The 19,323-nt window shown below is 41.9% G+C and overlaps 1 protein-coding gene across 1 annotated transcript in view; it reads right to left on the reverse strand.

Annotated features, from left to right (window-relative positions):
- Window positions 1-15,191: 15,191 nt before the first annotated feature.
- Window positions 15,192-19,323, reverse strand: part of zfhx4 (zinc finger homeobox 4) — a 65,544-nt gene continuing 61,412 nt past the window's right edge. Inside the window, exon 11 of the mRNA XM_071909945.2 lies at window positions 15,192-19,123. Within this exon, the coding sequence (XP_071766046.2) occupies window positions 17,550-19,123 (1,574 nt within the window). The 3' untranslated portion in view covers window positions 15,192-17,549. The remainder of the gene's footprint in view (window positions 19,124-19,323) is intronic.

Below are 19,323 nucleotides of genomic sequence, written 5' to 3' on the forward strand. Positions count from 1 at the left end.
ACAATCAATCACACCTAAAATAAGGAAGTAATTTCCTGGGCTTTTATCGTCAGTGTTGAGGTTTTGCCTGGTCGCATCTCACACCTTGAGAAAGATGGAGAGGCTTTGCTTAGGGAATATATAGAATTTGGACTTTCCTTTTTCGTTCTCAAGACCCAAGGCGTTTTGGGATCTATATATGATCTATATGTTTACCTCAATATAAGCGCTGTTTTGAAAAGCAAACACAAAGTGCAAGAAAATGGGCTCAACAATCCTGTAGGCTATGATACAGGACAATAGAGGTTATTCTATTTTATAACTTTTTTTTTTAGAAATCACACATAAATCCAATATTATTTGTGTAAGAGTTTATCCACCTTTATAAACTGATTTTCTATATGTAAATTCACAGCATAGATTCTAATCAGTAGACACACATGTACATTTAAAAAAATATATTTTTTTAATTAAAATTAAGCATCAATCAGTACAATTTTTGAATATCATTGGCTTCTGTTTATATTTGTGGCTGTTCATTTTGTGATTACCACTGACTGGTGGTCATAGTTAATCCACCTTTTTAATTTACCACAACCAAATCCTACTCTGAACGTCAGGTATAATGTTTTCCACAAAGCACCGTGCCACACAGTTTGTCCTGATGCTAAAAACATGCAACATCTGACTGAACATTAAATTACTGTGTTATTTCTGTTCTACAGCCATTGGACATTTGAGGCCGCAGTGAGAGAAAACACCAAACAGACACCGGCACAGTGTGTTTTTTTAGACTTATTTGATATTGCACATCCTCTTAGTCCAACACCAGGGCTAAAGAGATGGAGGCAAACCTTACCTGACCTGTCCTCTGATTGGCTGAGCTAGGACAGGAGTAGCGAGGGGATTGGACAAACGACCAGAGGGCATCATGGGGGATTATACACAGGTGTGTTGTGATGCGCCTCAGGTAAGATCTGCCAAAGTCAAGCTTGTTTGTGTGAGTGAGCTTGCATGTGTGTGTGTGTGTGTGTGTGTGTTTGCGTGCAAATGTGTGTGTGTGGATGTTGCAGTATGTGCGTGTGTGTTTAGCCATCTCAGTCCTCTTCCTACTGATGTCTAGAACAGACTAAATGAGCAATAATCTGCACACATCCCTCCAGATGTCCCAGTGAATTTCCTGTGGCTTAAGGCGGCAGCCGGGCGCTTTGAAAGTTTCGATAACTTCTGCAAATGTGATTGAACCTCTGCTCGTTCAGGAATGTGGCGTGGCACACAATGTGCTTATTTCTATTTCCCCTCAAAGAGGAGAAGAAGGAGAGGGCACATGCTTGGCTTTAGGACAAGTGTTACAGAAATTTTTGTTGTTGTACAAGTTGAGAGACAAACAAAAAAATAAATATGTAAGAAGATATGTAAGAACTGACATGGCAACATTATGACATACATAGCCGACAAAAATACAAAATAGATTTGGTTTCTAAAAATACACAGATTAGATGGGGAAGACGGGTCTAGCATGATTTTTTTTTTATTTTATTTTTTTAGCCTCTCTGTGTGTACCTGTAATATAGTATGTGGATATTTAGTTTTATAGTATTTGAGCTCAGAATATTGACTCATTTCCATTAATATGTATTTTTATTGTGGAGAAAGCTTTTGATAATTTTGTGGCATCTTTATGGACGCCACCCCCCATCATTAGAGCACTCAACCAGGAGTTGTCAGTAACAACAGAGGCAGATAGTTGAGCAGAACAGAGCGTTATTCCCCATCATCAGTCAATCAATGCTGCTACAAGGCCTTCAATACACACAAGCAACATGAGCAACAAAATGCAGGCAGCAGTACATGTAAAGTGTCATGAATAATTGATACAGTCCTACTGTAAGATACCAATCTAACTAGCATTATTTTAATGCAATGACAAAATCCAATGCTTCAAATCTCACCGAGACAAGCCGAGAACAAAAACATGCAAGAATGTAAAATGACAACACTGTGATGGCCACGGACGGAAAGAATGTTGAAAAAAGGAGCCTTGTATGGGCATAGAGAGCAGCATCCACCCTGCATATAAATATAATATGGCATTTCTGTCTGGGAAAGGTAACAAGAGGAATTTCTAAATTACATGTGTAGGCAACACACTGAACAATGAGAACAGCAGGCAGAAAAAGCCTAACCCTGTTAAGTATGAGGCTGCCGGGTAATGACAATGTATTTGTGCATTTCAGCATCTTGGAATCTCCAGCTTGCCGGGGAAGGAAGAAATATAATTTTTCTGGTTGCCATGGATACCTGTGTGTGAAGGTTTCGCTGCGAGTCTCGACTCCTCTAGGAGATCAGTGAACCGCATGTGTCAACCAGCATTAACCTGCTCAGTCCGACAGACACACACACACACGAACATATGCACACACACACACACACACACACACACACAGAATTACGAACACGCACAAACTTGCACATTAACCTTCTCATCTCGACATACAAACCGTACTGTAGCTTATAAACACACACACATCCGCACACACAATGGTGAGCAGAGCTGCACATTGTCAAAATTGATATACTCTTGAGTGAACACAGCGCTATAACCTGAAGAAAAAGCTTTGAGTATGATGTTGTTTTGCTGTACTACATGAGGTCTCAACCTCCAGTGTGGAGTTGTTACTCTCTAAAACGAAGTGAGGAGATGTTTGGCTACACAAGACTACTTTCTGGCCAAGTTGTAATGCTTGAATTCCTCATAATTATCACATAAAACATTTTTTTTAGCCTAACCCTTAGCTCACTGGAGACACTATGCCTAACCCTAACATTAAATATATATATATGCATAAGCACACAGTCAGAATCCCTTTCATACAGACACTTGGCCTCCCTAGCACTTATGGTTTGGCTCTTATTGTATCCTTTCCGTTTGTGTGTATTTTTGGTGTAGTTTTTGTAATAGTTATTAGCTCCCAGCTCTTTATATAATCTCATTTCTCAATTTTTTTGGGTGGTTCGGAGTTGTTTAGAGGCCTCGCCCATCCTCACTCCCTCTCTGGCTGTTCAGCAGCGGCCCTGTTGTTCCAGCTGGGGCCATGTAAACTAAAATGTGCACTTATGTAGCATCCAACAAATTAATATATATGCACACCGTAGCTGACCCTTTTAGAGCAGGGTCAATTAGTAAGGCATAATACATGAGCTTGTGCCTCTCTGCATTACAATGGGGCATTTCTTCCTTACCTAATATTAACTAAAGACCAGAAAGAAAACCATTTTTTTTGTAATCATCAATTTTCCAAGATTACTATGATTATTTCAAAGACTTTTGTGGTTTGGCTAGAGAGCAAAAACCTCCTCTGTGAGTAATAATGCTGGATTGTTTAATAACTAGACAAGGTCATGGAAAAAAAAAGGCCAAAAACATACTGGGGTTCCAGATTTTCTGAAATTTTAACTGAAAATCAGCTCTCTGGCACTTTTCTCGTCTCTGTTTTCTTCCTCGTTCTCTTCACAAACATGCCAAACTTTTCTCTGTAGGGCCCCTAACTGACACTCTGGGCTAACTGTCAAGTATTATGTTCTCAAGTGTTTGTGCTTCTCTTCTACGCCAAGCCGCTGGAGTCCTCCCTGCCCCATCCACAAAGGCCTACAGAACATTCAGCAGTCATATCTCTGCTTGTCTATCTAGGAGCCCGGCTTGTTTTCCCTCAAAGTCAAATTAAAAAGGTATGCCAGAACAGAGAGCGTATCTGCAATTCAGAACACATTTTTCTATCAGACAGGAGATATATTGCCGACTAAGTATTGTCAGATGTTGGCAAATTCCACATATTTTTCATATCCGGCCCCCTGAAACTTGGGGCCGCTTCAAGACTCAAGACACATCATCGACAAAGACTCTGTTTGACCTTAGGAGCGCAGGCAGAAATGAACCAAATATCCATTCTGTTTTCTGCGAAAATATTTTCTCTGATATAAATGCAATATCACCGGCCATAAATCATTTAGGAATTCATTTGGAAATCATTTGAAAAACACATTTATTTGGGGGGGTGTTCATCAATAAACGTGGCTCCTGTGGAAAGTTTTATTTATATATTCATGCATTCAATAGATTCAGTTATTCATGTATTCACTCATTCACAGGGCCTAGTCAGTGGCTATGCGTCAGGCCCCCGTGTGTGTGTGTGTGTGTGTGTGTGTGTGTGTGTGTGTGTGTGTGTGTGACCTGCGGCGTAGCCCTGCTATGCTGCGGGCTAGTGCTGTTCCCCAGGGGGCTCTCATCTTTTACTGAGCCCTGACAGAAGATGGAGGCTGGGAGAGGGGTCCGCTGCATTAAAAAGCCTTTACCTAGCTCTGATTTATCACCCCCTGCCTCACACGTACACACACACACACACACACACACACACCGCCTGCCAACCCCCCACGCCATCTCACCATTCCTCGCCGCGGCTCGACTCTACACTCTATCAAACGCACAGACACATAAATGCATTCGTACACACACACACACACACACAGAGTCAAACAGACACACATTCACACACCATCAAACACATACTCGTTCCGTCGTAAGATGGCCGCCTCGGAGAAAGAGTGAGGGAGCGAGGCGCCGCACTGCACCGCAGTGGTGATTTTGCATTTTAATGGTACCCCCCCCACCCCCCCACCCCCACCCCAACACACACACACACACACACCCCAGCGCCCCATCCCACCCCGCCCCACCCGCTCACCCCCTTCGGTTGGTAATTCTGGTGAGTCGCGGGGCAGGCGGGCGGCGAGCCACCGGCTACCTCGCCACAGGAAGACAGAGCGACACAATTACGGGACAGCACTTCCTGGGTACGTCACCTGCAAACGGCCGCATTTGAATGTGACAAGCCACTGAGGAGATGAGGGAGACAGGAGGGAGGGAGGCGATGAAGGGGGGAGGAGAGGGTGTGTGCGCGTGTGTGTGTGTGTGTGTGTGGGAGAGGGGAGTAGCGTGTCATTACGCCACAACAAGCATCATGGACTCTGCCGGACCAGAGAGGACTACCCTCCTGCGGACATGCATTTTACGTATATAGCATCAAACACACGCATCATTACTGCTGCACACACATACATGAACATGTAATTGCGTTTGAACACACCCACACACACCCACACAGGCAAAGGGAAGAAGAATATGTACACGAAACATACATTCAAAGGTATATACACGCATCCACACAAAAATGAGACCCGGACAAGGGTGAACACTGGTATCACGCTGCAAAAAAACACAGCGGATGCAAACACACACACACACACACACACACACAAGGTTGTCAACAGCACACACAGCGAGGAGCACAGCACTTTGTCCTTGAGAGGGTCCAAGACTTGGTAATGATATTCATTCATTCATTCATACATACATATGGGTGGAATACATTTGCTCCATCTCCGCTCGACTTAATGCATGAGCGCTGATAAAAACTGGGAACAAAAAAAAAAAAAAAAAAAAACGACCCAGAGAATGAATTTAATCTCTGAATAAAATGACCTTTTTTTCCAGCACACATTAATAAGATGATCCATTGTGAATGAGGGATAGATCTTCCATATTGCCTTAGAACAAAACAATACTTGCCGCACTTGAACATTTTTTGACTGCACAAGAAGTTACATATTTACCATTTTTAAAATAGTTTTCCGTCCAAAGGATTGGTGTTATACTCTTTTATTCAAACTTTATGTTAGTCCCAGTGAATTCAAGAGTCTTTTACAATACAAAACGATGACAATTTTGCCGCTCGTTTGTTATTCCATATTTCTTTCAGCAGATATGTGAAGAAATGTCCTACAAATTAATGCGTTCGTTCATGCATAGAGGTACGAGTGCTTGGTCATAACTGCAAACGGCTGGTTGTTTATAACTGGTGTGCTGTGGAGCGAGCTCAGGTGTGCCTTGAGATTCTGTGCCAATGCAAATAAAATCAAGGTCAAACTCAAAATATCACACTGCCTTCATTTAAACTGAACCAAACTGGCTTATGAAGATACAGAGTTTCTCCCCTAGTTTTGAGCTTTGTCCAGTGTTTGTTTGTTTGTTACCACTATGTATATGATCATTAAAGACATTTATGTGACATTTCTAAGCCATCAATAATTTGGCGTGTTGTGGATTTCTATATTTATGCTGAAGTGTACCGTGCCTCTGAGGAGGCAGACAGCCACAGCAGTACATAAAACAGGTTGGGAGCTGCAAAGCAGTGAAAGGGTCAGTGGAGAGTGTTACAACATAATGGTGAAATGAAGCCTCTTTTGTTTTGTAGCAAGCCTTGGCTTGTAAATGCACTGAGTCTAGAGGATGTATCATTGTATGTATGTGCGTATGTGTGTGTGTGTGTGTGTGTGTGTGTGTGTGTGTAAGGTGCATCGTGTGACCGCACCAGACTATCTGCTGCCTTGTGGTATGAAATTTAAACCTTGACATGAGTGTGTGTGTGTGTGTGTGTGTGTGTGTGTGTGTGTGTGTGTTAGCCAACTACCCTAGATGATATAGTAATAACCTAAGCAAGCTGCTCCTTCATCTCCCACAGTGTTTGTGTATGTGTGTGTGTTTGTACAGGAGAAGAGACTGTAGGTAATGAAATAATTTTTCACATCTTGTAGAGGTTGATGATGGTAGAAAATGATGATAATATGTTCAGCCTGAAAACTGGAATAAATTCTTTGTTTAACTTCATATTGTATGAATTCTAGAGGCAAAGTAATCTAAATGTATCTGAACATAACCAGATTAATTATGTCTACTGTTACTATTTCTATTATGCTGCTGATTACTAATTTGACTAGATCATTATTAATGTCTATATCCATAAACTAATATAATAAAATCCATAATCTAATGACATTTTTTAAGGCAACCTTTCTGTGTGTGTTTGTGGTTAGTGCATTTGATGGTTGCATATGTGCATGTGCAATGCATGCTTACTTTGCGTGTGTGTGTGTGTGTGTGTGTGTGTGTGTGTGTGTGTGTGTGTGTGCCACAGGGATATGAATGACTCTATCAACCAGCCGGTACAGAGACAGTTTTCCCAACTGCAGATCATCTGCATGTTGTCACCAGTCACTTGTATACAGTTAAGCTTCATTTGGAAAATTACAGCTCTTAAAGATGTTAATGATATGTGTGTGTGTGTGTGTGTGTGTGTGTGTGTGTGTGCATGCACATGTGTCTGATTTGTTGGGCATATGAAGTCTGTGGTCTTAAAAAGCAGTAAAATTTTGCTACTAATCTGTGTGTGTGTGTGTGTGTGTGTGTGTGTGTGTGTGTGTGTGTGTGTGTGTGTGTGGAGAGGGAATGGGGGTGAGAGTAAGGCTACTGCAGCTGTTGCCTCCAAAACCATAATTCATTGTTGGGAATGCCGCAATCTAGATTACATCTCTTGCAGCTTAAAGTGTATTTTCCCATAAACAGCAATCTACAGCTCATAAAAATTCATTCTGCTTCGGCATAAACAATCCCCTTGTCCTCTCGCCCCTGCATGGTGTGTTTGTGTGTTTGTGTGTGTGTGTGTGTGTGTGTGTGTGTATTTGTCTGTACGGCATAAACAATCCCCTTCTCCCGTCAGGAACACAGAGTGATCCATCAGTTTCTCCACGGAAAACCAATTTCACTGGAGATGTTCAGTTTTTCACAGACACACACCACCTATCCTTGCAGAGAGAGAGAAAAGGAGAAAGGAGAGAGAGAGAGAGAGAGAGAGAGAGAGAGAGAGAGAAATAGAGCAAGATAAAGAAAGAATGAAAAGAAGAATGGCAAGGAAATGGAACAGAGAGGAGAGAGGGAGACATGAGGCAAAATTGAAAGGGAAGGATAGAGGGGGGGGGGGTAAAGAGAGAGAGAGAGAAAGAGAGAGACCCGTCTTGCTGTTTTTAATAGGACACACTGTTATTTGCTGTCTCATCAGTTCAATATAGTACGTAAAAACCGTTCATCCGTTGCCCTACACTCATATGCACTAGGAGTTGACACATAGCGCCTGTCAAATAGGCTTTATGTGACTGCTCCAAAAAAAAAAAAAAAGTGCCACAGTTTCACTCTCTACATATTGGTGTTTGTAATAAAAAGGGGGGAAAAAAAGACGAAAGACTGGGAAGAAGAGGGAAAAAAAAAAAAGACCTCTCGCTTTTTTGACCATTAAAGCTTGAAGTGTAGAATTATGAGCGAGGAGCAAGGCATGCTGGGGCGGCCCAGTTTTGTCGCGTCGAAGCGGAGAGATGACAACATAATTACAGAGAGTCATCTCATAACACGTGATTAAACAAACAATGCATGTCGTCTGCTCCTAAGGTCCCCGGTTCTGCCGTTCTTTTGTTTCCATGCATGTGTGTTTGCTGAATAGCGGCGTCGCGCGCGTGTTCACGCTCGCAGGAGAGGAGACAGAAGAGGAGGATGCATTCATATATGTGAACATATGTGGACACACACAGACAAAGCCACACAAAAATACTATATCCAGACAAACAGGCAATGGACAGTAGGCTAATGTGTCTTTGTAGTAATGGGCTTAAGTTAGAACAAGATGAGAAAGGCCTTTATTTTAGAGAAGCTGCATTGCTACTAATGACTAGAGGGCCCTCCGACTGCCATCTCAGCCTATTATGACCTGGAGATGGCTCTTCAGTGTTTTTAAAGACGAATGCAAATTAAAAAGCATTAGGCTACATTCATTTGCGGTCTTTGGCATATAGGCCACTTTTGGTCTGAGGGCCACTTAAGGCTGCCTTATTTCTTCAAATGACCTTGAAATCAAAGAAAGAGCAAGTTTTAATGATTTAGAGGGCTCTTAAAGACTCGAGAGGAAAAGCAACACAGGCCCTCATTAAAATTTGCATTTAAACATTAAAAAAGCTTTTTGTTACGAATGTATCTGCCAGGATTGCCGAGCGGATACACAAAGAAGACCCCATAAGAACGCACAGCGTCTGGGCAAATTTGATGTCAATGCGACTCCTCATCCCCGTCGTCATTGATTGTATAAATTACGGGGCGTACTTATTTGGGTGCTCCATAATTTCCTCTGTGCAGACTCAGGCCTGCGCTGATAAACGACAAGCTGTGGACCATTGTGATTTGGTGCAGGGCCTGTGAATGACCTGGGGAATGCATCGTGTCACTTTATATTTAGCTTCTATTTCCTCACCGCCTGCTCTTCCGCTCCACATGGTATGATTTCGGTGTGTGTATGTGTGCGTGCGAATATGTGTACGTTTGTAGGTGTGCGCCTGTGTGTGTGTACGCGAACAAAGAGTGAGACATATCCCATCACCCCCTAAAATTCCTTCATTCCCTCCTCCAGTGCTCCCTTATTTCCCCAACGACTCAGCGCGCCTTGTAAAAACCTTAGCCTGGCTGCTCAGTGCTCTTTAAAATGTAAAGCAATATTACAAAGCCTGACATGTTGATCTCCGTTACTATGGCATTGTTTCAAGGGTCCAGTGAATGAGAAGAAAGCTGTCATTGTCCGGAGTTTTGTGACTTTCTGCCAAAATGTTCACGTGCGCAAGCTGGTTTCACACTGAGAGGAAAATCTTGAAGGAACTGATGAGAGAAGTCTAATGCTATTTGTTTGTTACAGGTGTTAATGCATCACAAATGCCCGGGAAAAAAAATAAAAAAATATGCCAAATATTGCGCAGTTTTTGGCATGTGGATCCAGCCCCACCATGCGCAGCTTCACCTCTCGTGTGTTTAGTTATTTACAGCCCTGACAACAAGAAGCCTTGAACTATTCGGCAAACTACACAGCACCCTTTGTGTCACAGGAAAAACAGGAAATCAGGCTTTTGTCCGCTCGAGATGGCATCAAAAAACACCTTGTTTCATCTGTCTTAAGCAATCCCATCCCGACGCCTTCACACGTCCCCATGTGGGGCTGTGCCGCTCCTCAGAACAGATTGGGAAACAGCGCAAACGATCTGCCGGGGAAGTCCCAGCGGGCTGCCAAAACATGCTCGTTTGCCGACGTACCTCTGTTGCACGGAGCCCATGTTTGATTTCTCTCAGGTCTCCCCTCCTTTTCTTTCTCTCCTGCTCTCTCTCTCTCTCTCTCTCTCACCTCACTTCTATCACTTGCTCATTTCAGTCTCCATATCACCTACTTTCTTTCTCTCTCTCTCGCTCTCTCTCTCTCTGTCTGTCTCTGGCACTCGGTCTCTGTCGGCCTGTTGGTTTGTCTGTCTGCGACGATTTTTCTTTCTCTCGGCCTGTCTCTCTCTCTCTCTCTCTCTCTCTCCCCCCCTCTCTCACACCTCCTCCTCCTTCTCTTTCACTTTAAGATATGTGTTAGTTGGCAGTGTGTCTTGTAGAAATGCCAGGAGTGATTGTATCCTTCACCCACAATGCAATAATAAGGCAGGTGTACTCCTGCCCCCTCCATTTTCTTCACCTTCCTTCCTCCCTTTTGTCCCTGAGAAACGAGTATTGAAGCAGTAAACACTAAAAGCAGGAAGGCCAAAGGAAAGATACACAGAAAAAAAAGATGAGATTGGCTCTTTCATATGTTAGTTTGTATGTGGCCTTGGTTGACACCTGGGTAAATTCAGAGGAAACACTGTTAATGTTTATTTTCTATCTAAAAGGATGCATCACAACGAGTGCTGCCTATACTATACAAACAATGTTTATCTCCTCATTCACTCAAAATGTACATTGAATTTCCTACAGGGGGGAAAACAAAAGGAAACAAACTTTTACAGGATCAGTTGTTGGGTGAGTTGTAAAGTCGCATTACACCTGTTAGCAGAAAAACAACAGGTTCTGTTTTGGTGCATACCCCTAAATACAGCCAGTAATAAATAATAAGATTTCATGTTGAGTATTTGTGCACGAGGGACAACGGTTTCCTGATTTCTCAGGTGTAACGCTTTGGTGGATGAATCGCAGGTGTAGGAGATATTGTGTGGTGGATGGAACCCAGGTGCCGGAGTTATTTCCGGTCTATGCCGTTAATCACCAACCTGACGCTGAAATATGGCTTGCATTTTACCGGTTTTAAAATAGAGTTCCCTTGACTGCATATACTTAGGTAGGGAAATAATAATAAGGGCAAGATAAAGTCAAGAGACTGTGAGAATGTTTTATATGAATGTGGGCTGCGAAATGTGTTCTGTTTTATCAGCGAATGTGGGCTGAAAGTGGAATACTGTCTGTAAGATAATAGAAACTAAAAAGGATCTGATGCTGTATGCCTGATAACAATAATTTGACAGTTTCGATCCCCATGCTGTAATCAGCGCTTTGATGTAAAGGGCTGATTAATAACTAACTTCACCAATCACTGTTAAAGGATTTTATGTGGAATTGCAGCCTTCAGTAAGTAAGAAGATACAATCGAATGAGTAAAATAAAGGCCATACCAAAGCAAAGTCCTTCTTTTTCCATGAAACAGGGTAACTTCAGGCCAAAAAACTGTGTAGTGACTGCAAGAGGGCTGGAAAATGTGTGAGTATGAACATGCACTGCTGATATATGAAACCCAAATCATACATGAACTTATACATGGTGCATTTAGCAAAATAACAAATATACATATATATACATATATTTGTCCTAAAACATGCTTCCTATTCCTTCTTTCCTATTCTTATTTTCATCCATCCTGTTATGACCCCCGGAAAAGCCACCAAGGTTTACATCAGAAACAGACTGTCTAAATATCTGATTATAAGCTGTTTATCCTCGTTAAATGATGACAACATAGTAACGCCGATACGCAAGTGGCCTCAGATGTGATGTTGGTCAATATCTATTGACAGACGAATCATTGTTGTTGTTGTGCTTTCGTTTCGTCATTGGCCAGGCCCAATGCATGAGGGGCTAAACTGGGAGTGAATGTGATTGGATTTTCAGTCTCCGTCATTAAATTCCCATGCGGGGAATACTAATTCCAGTATTTAGTGCGGTGATGCCGGGGCTTGCTTTCATCTTAAACTGATTCCAGTCTAATTAGATTGGGCATGTGGGGGGTGGTGGATGTATCCGTCTGGACTAATCCCTGCCTCTCTGTCCCAAACATTGTATTATCCAGAGAAAATCCATTGGCTGCAGGCTATTCAAAGCCAGATCTGCCTCCACTGCAGCCTCTGTACTGTTTCAACTGGAAAGCTGTGGCTAGGAGGGGTGCACCGTGCAGTGAGGGTGGAACCTAATGGTCATGAGTGATGTATGGGTTGCAGAAAACGCCATTTAGAATTTACAGTAAACCTTTTACCGTGTATTCAGGGCAAGAGCGGTCTCCGCTGCTGCCTCTTTAGCGGAGCTGTGTCTGAACCGCTATGAACTACTCTTCTCTTCAGAGGGCCTTTTTTCTAGCAGACTGCACAGTGCAGTCTGGGAGTGGAATTGGGTGGCCTCCCCCATAAGGTCACACACAAATGGTTCTTTTTTAAGGTTTTATGTTTGTTCAACACATAAACAGTAAATTCAGTAGATATGAGTCCGAACCCCAAACAATACACACGCGTATAGCCTAACACAGGCACGCATACACACACACACACACACACACAGCACAGAGATCATACTGTCACCCTGCTTGTGAATTGCTGGCAGACCACAGCGAACACCCAGAGTAAAGGGGTCCTTCTCCTAGGCGCTGAGAAGGCCAGAAAAATGAAATGCCTTCAGCCATTGTTCTCCTCAAAGGTCAAACGCAATTCAATCCCATAATATGGTGGGGGTGGGGGGGGGACCCTACCTCGACAACCGCCTGCGCTTTAGGGGAGAACAACAGGAAAGGGCCATTCAGCAGAATAGCTGCACCCTGCGAGCTGAGCACATTCGTCAAGGGCGAGGGGTGAAGTCAGAAGGGGGAGCGAAAAAGCCGTTTTGGAGGCTTTTACATGTCGCGGCGGTGCCACTGCACGCCGATGTGTGTTGAGCAAAACAATAAAGGCCACAGACGATTCTGCCGGAGTGAAAAGATCCTCATCTTCCCCTTCCTTTTTGCCGCCCTTGTGAAATTTCATTAGGTGGATTTAACGACTTGTGAATGTCGGCTTTCTCCGTGACCCTGACACCGGTGGCGGACACGTCTCACTGGCAGGGTGTGATGTATAGTGTCGCCGTGTTTCCTGATGTGCAATTTTTAATGTGACAGCATTGGGTGACCCCAGATCTAAAAGGTTACCCTTCTGTGTCACACCGGCGACCATTTTGCCCTTAATAGAATTTTAAAGGTAGTATAAGGGGGGGACTACAAAAAATCATTTTCCATTAAGCGTGGCTGATTTTGCTATGGATGGATGCAAAGCGGCAGTGCCTCATGTTTCATATCGGGTTTTTTTTCTTCGATGAAAAAATTCGGTTTACAGCCACATTCCTATGATCGCAGCACACTGGTTCCAGTAACCACAATGGTGTAGCACTCTCGCTTGTATGCTATTGCTTAATCATAGACCAGTTTTTCAGTGCCGCAATAAAATTTGTGCCCAAACCTTTAACACTACTGACTCACTCTGTCCTACACACCTATCTGTCTCTCTCATTAACTATTCAATCTTGACAGAATTTAATGTCTGCTACATCCCATCAGTCATTTCATTTTTCTCCCCCCAGAATTCATTTGAATGCATTTCTGCATTAGCAATCTACAGAGTACTGCAGAGTGGTAGGACAGATGTAGGAAAATAGAATGAATGACAAAGGTTGAGTCGGACTCAAACTTAGGTTACAAATATATGGTGTGTGCCATCACCTTTTGATCCACAGACCACCCACATTGTAAGATTGCGTTAGTTCATTTGAAGATGGTACAGGCTATATGTTCAGCATCAGAGTACAGGCCGTTTATACCTCGGTCATAGTAGGATCAAGTTCGATTTTACATATCTAATAAATTTAAAGGTAAATAACATGACTTCTGCATTGCTCTGTGTTGTAGCCCTACCTCAGTATATCCATCCATTTTGATTTCTTGTGTGTGGACCTTTCCCCTCTGATGGGAGGAGTCTGTGACAGCACCTGATCAGATCCAGATTAGCAGACACTTCCAAACATAATCCCCTGCATCTGCTTAGAGTCAGATTACCACAAATGGCATAATAACAGGGGAAATACCCATTATATGATTTAGAATTTTAGTCCTTCAGTGACTAGAATGACAAGTACTGGAGGGATGTAGATACAAATATACATATTTTTTTTTTACACTATATATGCGTAGACATACCTAAAAGTTATGGGAAAAGATGATCTTTAATTTAAAGTGAAATATGGTAATTACAAAACAAAATTCTACTGCTATGTGAATTGTGAAAAGGTGAATCCTCTCCGTTTTAGTGAGAAATGCTCCTCTTGTCAAGCACTGCATTGGTAATCTCGATGACACTGATCAAATAGCAACCATCATTGACAGCATAAATTGTTTAAAACATCCTTATTATTATTGAAATAACTGTGATTGTTTTGAAGATATTTAAACAGTCGCTAACCAAATAGAAATATAGGAGAATGCGCTGTCAATGAGAAATGTTGCTAATTTGAATAAACTATATGGGGAAAAATGTTAAGGATAGCATTAAAAATGATTGACAACCATGTGTGATTATATTTCTGGGTATTGTTCATGATTTGAATGCAAACTGCTGTAAGTGTGATGTTTGTGTGAAAGATGAGATAATGAAGCCTCATGACAATGTTGATTATGACATGAAACAATAAAAAGGAAATAAAGGATATTTGATGAAACCAAACTGGTTTGCAGATACAGTTTTTAATGTATCACAACAATGAGCAACAAACATACTTGATGAACTATTTCCAGAAGTTGTTCAAATACCATCTACAATAAACGTCATTTCAACTATGACAACAGGTCTGTGACAAAATAAAAAAAAGGTTTCAAAACCATGTTATTACCGTGATACGGTACAGTTGAGACCTCAAACAGTACAGTAACAAAAACTAATGCGACTACTCTCTATATATAAAACATCAATAACATTTTTGGTTTAGTTTATTTAAAGTTTTAGCCATAGGGGCTTCTTCTTATTAAAACCTCAGGGTGCATTTCCTATGTAACCCAGATGTTGAAGAGTACATATTGTGTAGGATATGATTGCGCCGTGAAAATCCCTTTGACATCCAGAAGAACAATTCCAATTTCAACCTTTTGAAGGCTGTCCCCATAAACATGACACAATCCATCCATTTTTTTTTTAAAAAGTTCTTTTTTTTTCTTTTTGGCTGCTGTGCAGTTGCAATAACTATGTACAGTTATATTGTTGGACCATCCTTTTTGTTGGTTTGTTAGCTTTTACCAGTCCTTGGTGTGGGAAGCGTCCTGTCTGATGCTAGCATCTTAGCACATGATGCTAGCTGACAGTTCAGTCTTTCAATGCTGAGCCACAGAGTGGGGAAAGGCAAAAAGCCAGAGTTGTGAAAGCCTTTGGAATCAGGACAGTCGCTCATGTTTGTACAATGGCAGAATTGCACCTTGGGAGGCCAGGATGTCTCTTATGAAACACAATCGAAAAGTGTCTTCAGGATTAAAGTAAATGTTAAAATACTAAAAATCCAAATAAGGACATTTAAAAAGCTCACGCAGAGAATTAAAAACTGACATTTTGCTTTAAAACTTTGAACAAAAAAAAAAGAAAAGAAAAAAGAAAACACCTGTACAATAATAAAACATAAGAGGAAATGTTACTTGATTTCATCGTTTGAAACAATAACTAAGCATGATTTGATTTAACCTGTCAAACAGTTGCATTACATGCTACTTGCTCATCTCAGAATAGGAAATACCAAAAGCAATACATTTTTGCATTTCTTCATATTAATAAATTTGTACCATGCACAGCCAACTACGAATATGTACAACAGCTTAGCTTTCTTTGTTCACAAGCCTTTTTCTTTCATACAAATAGCCTTCTGTTACTTTGGAATGAATCACATTGGTTTCAATTACCAAACTAGAAAGTGATTCGTAAAAAATTGAACACCCTTTGACAGCTTTCACATTCTTAGTTCCACAGCAAAATAACAAAATAAAATAACATAAAATAAAAAATAGCAAAGCAAAGCAATTCATGGATCAGTATTTTGTCTGGTAGAAAGTTGAGAGAATTTATGGCAAGCAAAATAACATTACACAGTAGCAGCAAAACGTTGTAAGGTAATACTTTGCAATGTTGAAATCACTAAATGTGGAAAAATTAAAATGTTTACTTTTAATGGTAGATCAACAGAAGTGCCCAGAGAATTGATGGGAGGACGTCAACCTATGCACTAAATGGCAGTGTATAGGTGTAACACTGTTATCAGTCCTACAAGCACATGAAAATGTTTCAATATACAAAACAAATGCTGTTGTCCCCCTTTTAAAGCAGCATATTTGCAAACTTTTAGCAAATATTCATACCTTTTTTTTTTAACATTGTGACCAACTTGTACCTTAACAGTTTCAAGTATACAGTACTACTTTCATGGATGCACCAATTGTTAAATAGGTCTATAGATTGTTAGGCATCAATCCTGTAACAAATATGGACCAATATGCTGCTGCAATAGACACAAATAATAATTAAAACAAAACACATACATACATACATACATACATACATACAAACAGAAAAAATCTATTAAATTAACAAATGGCCTACTCAAATAATAATAAAAAGACAAATAAAAACAAAATAAGTGCACTATAGTCCAGACACAAGCAGGTACCGTAACAGTACAGCAATTCACAAATGAAAAATGTTATATTCACATAATCCTCAAGAGTCTATCAAAACTAGAGTTATTACCTCTTCAGAAAAGGGTGTGAGCAGAGGTAAAAGTGAGAAGGTAAGAGTTGGCACAGATTAGTATATTCTACAAGAAAAAAAGGGGGTGGGAAATAGATACAGCTTGTTGTAATACAAACTGGCAAACACAGGGGCATCATACACATTTACTTCACCATTCTAAATTCCCTCAGTGGCAAAACCATACTGTCTTTGTAGGGCAAAACTAAAAGGATATGCACATCGTCCATTGTAACAGTAATATTGTCTCTTGGTACTCTATACACATCAAGGAAATGCGTCCGATAAAGCTTGACATGTTTTGGTTATAAGCCAAGTGTACCCAGGCTTGTTGCTGCTTTAACAAATGAGAAATGTTATGTTCTGACCTGAGAATTTAAAGCTACTGAATTACACCTATCTAAACTAAGAGAGATTCTCTTTGAGGGTTCTGGATCGTCATCCCATACAGTACATGCTAGCATTTGGAAAACAATCCAGCTGAGGTGCAATTTGCTATCGTGAGAGTTTTTGGCTTGAAACAAGCCCCCCAAGGGAGCCTGTGGGATTTTTTCCTACTCCATGTTTTTGTATACAATATAAGCTCAGTCAAGCATCTGCAACAGTTCTGTCCATAACAAAAATCAATCAATATCTTGCCAGCATATCAATATGGGAAAAACAATCCTGAGTCAATCATTTGGTACTGTAATTTTTTGGGTTAAGAGAAACTTTGGAACTGCAGTTTAAAAAGTCTTATTTTTTTCTTTAAGCAAGGGATCCTTTTTTCACTCCTACACACTGAACATATCCATTCTGATACTACTGAAGCTCGCGTCTAGGCCAGAGGCCGGCTTAGCCTTGACTTCCAACGCGTTATCTAAGTCATCCAGCTTCTGGCTTAGCTCATTGTCAGACTCATCTGAACAACTCTCGGTGGGTAGTGAGGTTGGAACCCCTGAGGTGCTGCAGGAAGTTGAGGTAACCGTTGAAGGTGAGGAGAGGGGGGGAGGAGGAGAGGCAGACGGGGAGGAGGAGGAAGCAGCTTTCCGGGCTGTGGTGGCCTGGAACAGGACATTTGGCCAGGACTTCATGGACAAGCGAGAGAGATGAGGAAAGGTGTTATTAGAAGAAGCTGCAGACTGCGAGGTAGATGTGGTGTTAGGAGTAGGGGAGCAGACAGAGTGAGGTAATAATCTAGTATGCTCTTTGGCATTTCTCATTGCTTGTTTGATTGTTTTCTCTTTGTGCAAGCTCGACTGAAGGTGTTGGCCAAGTGCTTCGTTCCCGTTAACAACCACATTGCAGGCGACACAAGTGTATTTGCTCACTGCCTTTCGAAGCACTGTCTCTTGCGGGTCAGTAAAAGGATGTCCGAAGTAACAGAAGGACTTCTGATGACGCACCACTGAATCTTCGTCAGCAAAAATCATCTGGCACTTCCTGCATATAAACTCATGCTTGACGGACGGTACGATAAAAGCATCTGGAAAATCCGTGGTACTTTTGGTATCTGTTTTCGGTTCTTCTTTTGTGCTTTCTGTTGAAGAGCCTTTGTTGGTGTCATCCTTAGCTTCCATAGCTTCTTTTGGTTTGAAGGAGGTGGTGGTGCTCTGCACGCTCTGGGGTGTCTTCACAGGAATTGGTTTCTGCTGCTGCTGTTGTTGTTGTTTCTGTTGTTGCTCAAGCTGTTTCTGCTGCTGTTGTTGTTGCTTCTGCAGTGAATCCTGGAGGGACTGCTGGTACTGCTGATACTGCTGCAGGAGAGCAGAGGGGGAGAGCCCGGCGGCCATGGCAGCTTGTGGGACTGCTGCTGGGCCATAAGGAAACAGGTTCTCCATGCCACACAGAGGTGGGAAGTAGCCCCCTGTTTGGACCCCTCTGGGCAGCTGGGGAGAGAAGCAGTTGGGAAACCCAGGAAGGAAATAGGGCAGGAACTGCCCCCCAAAGAAGGAGCTGGGGTCACTGGCGGCAAGAGCATTCTGAAGTGCCTGCAGCTGGGCAGCATCCAGTTGAGTCTCACTTCCTGGTTTCCCTGGAGCTGGACATGGTTTCTCCCTCTTCTTGGCCATGCTGGGGGTTTGGGGGCGTGAGCCGCTCTCATTTTCACGTTCCTTGACCTTCATCTGAGGTGGCTTGTCCCCTGGTTTCTTGCTGCTGTCTCTCTCTGAGTCTTTACCTTGCTGCTCTGTATGATTAACTGCTGCCAAAGGTGTGGAGGGAACAGGAGGAGGAGGAGGAGGAGGTGGAGGAGGAGGAGGAGGAGTCTGCAGAAGAGTCTTGGTTGGGGTAGTGCTGAGAGACATGGCAGGAGAGGGGGTGGCTGGTGTAGGGAACCCAAGCATGCCAGCACCGGGAGACGCTAAAGCTGAAATACAGTGGTATATAAATATGGAAATATTCAATATTTAAATATTCAAACCCAAATCACTATGGAAATTTGTTTGTATGACAAGATGAAGATGTTTCATTTGTCACTGGGTGACTCTTTATCTTTGTTGTTTAGATTTTGTTATGGATCAAAACTGTCACATGCGCTTCATGATAATTTCATTATGCCAATATGAG

Source organism: Centroberyx gerrardi, chromosome 22, assembly GCF_048128805.1.
Source record: "Centroberyx gerrardi isolate f3 chromosome 22, fCenGer3.hap1.cur.20231027, whole genome shotgun sequence".
In the NCBI taxonomy this organism is placed as follows: domain Eukaryota; kingdom Metazoa; phylum Chordata; class Actinopteri; order Beryciformes; family Berycidae; genus Centroberyx; species Centroberyx gerrardi.